Genomic DNA, 5,000 nt, shown 5'->3' with positions numbered 1-5,000 from the left:
ATGTTGAGTGGTTTCCTAGACAGATTGAACCTAATCCTATACATGAAATTGCAAATTAGTCAAGGGTTTGGTTAAATCTGTGTCTGGGGGAAAAGTCTGGAATAAGTCACTCTAATGTTTCTTAGTCTAGGACCAGGTTCAATCTAGGTCTGGGAAACTGATCGTTAGAGCTGAATTCGTATTACTTTCAGAGATTAGGACATTTTCTTAACAGATTTTTCTCTTTTCTGCAGTGGCTGCAAGAGGACGGGGTCGTGGAGGAATGGGAAGAGGAAACATCTTCCAGAAGCGACGATAGTTTCTGCAATATCTCATTTTAAATTCTTGCATTGTACAGTGTTTTTTTTCTTCTTTTTTTTTCTTGTCAATTGGATCAGATGGTCTTTTACAGTTTGCAAGGCAAACAGCTGTTTTTGTTGTCACCTTTTTTATCTCTTTTTATTTTTTATTTTAAATAAATGTTATTTCATTGTGCTATCCTGTCTTTAAACGTGTCTTACTGATTGATTACTAGATGGTGGCTTTAAGGTTACTTTTTGGCTTGGCTTAAATAAAGTCTCACATTTTAGACAAGGATCTCACCGTTTTATTGATGGCTCAATCATCCGACGCTTTGTGCGTTGTCAGGCTGTTGGTGGATGTGTTCTGTTAGCTTCCACACGATGGAGCCAGAATATTCACTAGTAGTCTTCACTGCCATAACCCGCGCAAATGGATTTAGTTTTGCTCTGACTGACATTAAGGGGGGGAGGATGCCGAGTTCTAGTGATGTTTTATGTACGCAATCATGCGTATGGTGTACATAATTACGTTCGTATGAGGGGAAATGCATATTAATTATCAATGCTATTATAACCACCCACCAACATTTCATCCCCTGGCCACACGGGCTCTGTTTAGTACTGAGCTCGATTGGTCCATCAGAAGATGCTTGCCACCTATCACAACGATGCTCCGGGTAGTGTCTCTCAGCTAGTGTAGCAGGAACATCTCCGTTATCTTAGCTACAGCTCCGAGGACTGAAGGCACGAGAAGCACCGTTCTTTATTGATAGTTGCACCGTTGAGTTGCACACAAGGTAAGTTTCTGGACCGTGTTTGGCGAGGTAGTCATTCAATCTCCCGTCACGTTTGAGTTGGATGAATTATTTCCCCCTGAAACACCCGAGGTTGTCTTCCCCAACATCCGAGGCTAGCTTTCTAGCCTTGTAGCTAGCTAACAGGGCGATATGTGTAGGCAACCAGCCTTTCAGTTGTCTAATTTGTGCAAACGTATAGGTATACTTACTCCATGTTTATGTTTTAACCAGTACAAATACATTTTTACTGGCTCGTTCAGCCAATAGACTCTGGCAGGCAGCCTTCGTTGCTGACACATTCGGTTATCTAAGGACTGTTGTCGTTGGCAATGAAGTGAAACAAGTGACAGCTTTATTCGCTTTTCCGGAAATATTGTCAGATGTTGTGGAGTTGTTTTCCACAATCTGCAATGATCCGTGCATGGGGCCTTTGATGTTGCGTTGTGTGTCCTTTTGCATTATGCATAATTTATTAGTCGCTCATTTTGGTCGACTTAAGACAGGAATTGCTCTACTAGTAACAAGATAACGGTTCGCATTATTAAGATATCAAAACTTAATTAAAGTACGGTACGCTTAATTCGCTGCCGATGTTTTTTTTTTTTTGCAAACTAAGAGCTAAGACTACTAGGCTGTGTGTGTGCCCTCCCCACACCTCGCTTCCTAAATCCCATGTGTTTTTCCAGTGACAGAAGCGGGTCATCGGAAGCATCCTCCTGCCTCTGGGTACCAACGAAAACTGTGTCCTCGGATGTGCAGATATGTCAACTAGGCTAGCCTTGCGTTTCTCAGTGTTGATTTGTGAAAATGATTCGTGGGTTTGTCAGAAGAACAACGAAGCCTGAACCATATAGTAACTCACCATGATAACTTACATTTTCCATACACTTGACAGACAGCGGTGACAGACTCCATGTGTCTATCAATCAATTTAGACCCGATTAGGCTTTACACACAAATTCCAGTATGGTGCTTGGGAGAGGACAGTCATATTGCCTGTCCACAGGGGCTTATCTGGACCGCAGATCAGTGACAGGGCTGTTATGTTGATCTGTTAATGATGCTGAGAAATACTTTGCTGCTCCAGATGGTCCTGCTCTGTGTATGAGTGTTGTTGTCCACCCCCAGATCCTGATAACCCCCGCCCCCTCCTCCCCCTAGCCAGTTTAACAACGATGGTCAGATCATGTGACTTTTGTTCGGCCTATGTTAGGAGGCTGTAGCATCTGGACCAAGGCAACATCTGTTTGTTTTACGGGGCAAGCTTCTTCATCAAGCGCCACTGTAATGAGGGATCAGTGAAGTTGGCTTCAGTATGATATCTCTAGGAGTGGGGAAGTTGATTGTTGCTGTCTTTTCATGTTTCATGATAAGGATTGTATTTAAGTTAAGGAATAGTGACAGCAAAGTCTGTTGACAGCGTGTGTGCTTTGAATAGCCTAACGTAACCTCAAGACTGTGTGCGTTAGCGTCTCGCGTGTGCAAATAAGTCCTGATCTGTTCCTCACCATCCGTCAGAGATCAAAGTCGTTCAAGCTTGGCAAGGTGACTGCACTCTGATATTATACAAAGCTCAATGTAGCTTGAGCATCGTTGGTTTCGTTTTGAATCACTCCCTACTAAGTTGATATGCTAAACTACTAAGGCTAGGTTAGGGTTAGAATACCTCAGGGTATTCTTCCACTTGTGTTATGACATAAACTTATGAACCCCATTACTATGTAATTACAAATCAATAACTAATATGCTATCTAGCAGTATTTTCATACAGTGTTGTTAGTATGGAGTACAATAGAGTTGCTATGCGGGTATATAGGGGCAACTTAATGTGACCTTAATGGTTAATGTAGTAAAAAGCTTTTCTACCAGTGTTGCCTATTACATAATCTAGGAAGATTTCTCTTCTTCAAAGAAAAGCAGAAATACATTAAGATGTTATTTCCCCCTGAGTGGATGTGTGCCTGGTGGGTGTGTAGGGGGTGGGGGTGGGGGGGGGGGGGTTGTCTTGTATGTAATGGAATAGGGGTCAGTGTGTAGTACATCAGGTAGCAAAGACACATTAGCGCCTGGCTACTCCACTCTGAGTGGGAGACTTGACTGAGGTGGGGCTGGGAGCAGTCGGAGGAGGGGGAGCCAGAGACAGACAGACACAGAGAGAGAGAGAGAGAGAGAGAGAGAGACATTTTAGACGGACATTTACAGGCAGCTAGAAAGGACACAGATGAATAGAGATATTGTGAACGAAAGGTGGAAAGAGGGGGAGTCGAGTAGAGAGCAAAAAGGAATTCAGGAGAGAGAGAGAGAGAAAGAGAGAGAGAGAGGGAGAGAGAGAGGGAAAGAGAGAGAGAGAGAGAGAGAAAGGGAAAGAGAGAGAGAGAGACGAGGGATAGACGTCATGTGGAGGCGAGAGAGTGGAAGCGAGGCCACCTGGAGGGGGGGCGTCTCATCCCTCATCCCACACGCTCTTCTCATTCTGAACTTGGCTGAGAGAACAATGTCTGTTTTTCTTTCTATGCCTGCTTTTATTTTTCCTATTGGTGTGGCCCACTCAGCTCCCACACACGCAGAGCTGCAATCCCCTCAGCAACATGACAGGAATCAACCTGATGAAAAACACACTCTCCCACTCCTCTCTGCCAGGCAGAATCACCACCACCACCACCACCACAGATAATGGTCTCAGATTGGGCTGGAAACAAGGTTGTTACTTGTGATAGAGGTGAGCTACAGTAGCCCGGTGACAGAGGCTAGTCCTGTCCTGTCTCATTCCCGCTGGCGTTCTTTTTGGAATGACGGTACCTTTCAGAAATGAAGTCCCTCGCCCCTATTCTGTTTTTATTTGTCAGCATGTGCTTCTTTGAATGTGAGGAAAGATCAAAGCCAGGTACAGCGGTAGACTGAGAAGATGAAAGGTCGGTCTTGGTTCGCAAGAGTATTGATGAGTTTTCTCTGTGTGATCTTCTTGCAGTGATGGGTTGATTCTTACCTCCCCCTGTTTTGGATTTGATTTAGAATAGCTGTGTGATAACCTAGGTCTAGCAGAGAGGATGCAGATTAAAATTCCCGGTGGGTCATCTGGCTCTTGTGCCCTTGAGCAAGGTAGTACAGGCTGATTTACAATTTCAGGATTACTGGGTCTAGGTACTACTGCCTGCGATTACAAGAGAGGGAAGCCACCAATTCGATTTTTGCATGTTTTCTCTTGATAGAGTTGAAGTTATTGTATGTTCTCTCCTCTCTGTCCCAGTGTCCAGGTCTCCTGAGGTCACCCCACTGATGGAGCAGCGGTCTATGTGCTCTGGAGACAGTTGTGATGTTTCCCTGTGTGTCCTCCTGGCCCACTGCTGAGCCCCCGTCACCCTGCGGCCATGCCCCCCCGGCCCTGCCCACCACGCAGCCCCTGCCTGACCTGCTGTGCAGCTGCCCCGCCCCGGCGCTGCCTCTGAACCCCTACCCTGACGACTGCATGGAGTCCCTCATCGTGGTAACGCAGTATGAGCCCAGCGGCGAGGAGGAGGAGGAGGTGGAGGACATGGATAGCTCCGAGACCCCCGAGCCCGCCACCGCGCCCCCCTACCTCGCCCCTTCCTGCGACCTCCTCTCCCACACGGTGACCCTGGGCCGCCCTGTGGCTCTTTTCCCCGAACCCCACCGGGGAAGACTGAACTTGTCGGACAGGAAGCTGTCCCTGCAGGAGCGCTCCCAGACGGCCTTGTCCCCCTGCACCTCCCCGGGGATCAACGGGCGCTACATCTACCCCTCGCTGCCCTACTCACCCATCACCTCGCCCCACTCCTCCCCCCGCCTGCCCCGCAGGCCCACCGTGGAGTCTCACCGCGTCTCCATCACCGACCTGCAGGTAGAGCACAGGACCCTGTTTATCTGTACCTCCCATAGGACCACGCCCCTGTACCTCCCATAG

At 47.1% G+C, this 5,000-nt stretch overlaps 2 protein-coding genes across 2 annotated transcripts in view; both read left to right on the top strand.

Annotated features, from left to right (window-relative positions):
• Positions 1-477, top strand: part of snrpd3l (small nuclear ribonucleoprotein D3 polypeptide, like) — a 2,050-nt gene extending 1,573 nt beyond the window's left edge. The window contains exon 4 of the mRNA XM_083669563.1: positions 234-477. Within this exon, the coding sequence (XP_083525689.1) occupies positions 234-298 (65 nt within the window). The 3' untranslated portion in view covers positions 299-477. The remainder of the gene's footprint in view (positions 1-233) is intronic.
• A 3,914-nt stretch (positions 478-4,391) lies between these two features.
• camkk2 (calcium/calmodulin-dependent protein kinase kinase 2) overlaps positions 4,392-5,000 on the top strand; it is a gene marked incomplete at its 5' end in the record, with an annotated part of 12,343 nt that continues 11,734 nt past the window's right edge. The window contains one exon of the mRNA XM_083670257.1: positions 4,392-4,937. Coding sequence (XP_083526383.1) covers positions 4,392-4,937 — 546 coding nt within the window. The remainder of the gene's footprint in view (positions 4,938-5,000) is intronic.

This window comes from Argentina silus (assembly GCF_951799395.1).
Source record: "Argentina silus genome assembly, chromosome: 5".
Classification (NCBI taxonomy): domain Eukaryota; kingdom Metazoa; phylum Chordata; class Actinopteri; order Argentiniformes; family Argentinidae; genus Argentina; species Argentina silus.
The sequence above is the reverse complement of the archived record's forward strand: the minus strand, read 5'-3'. Positions and strand labels throughout refer to the sequence as shown.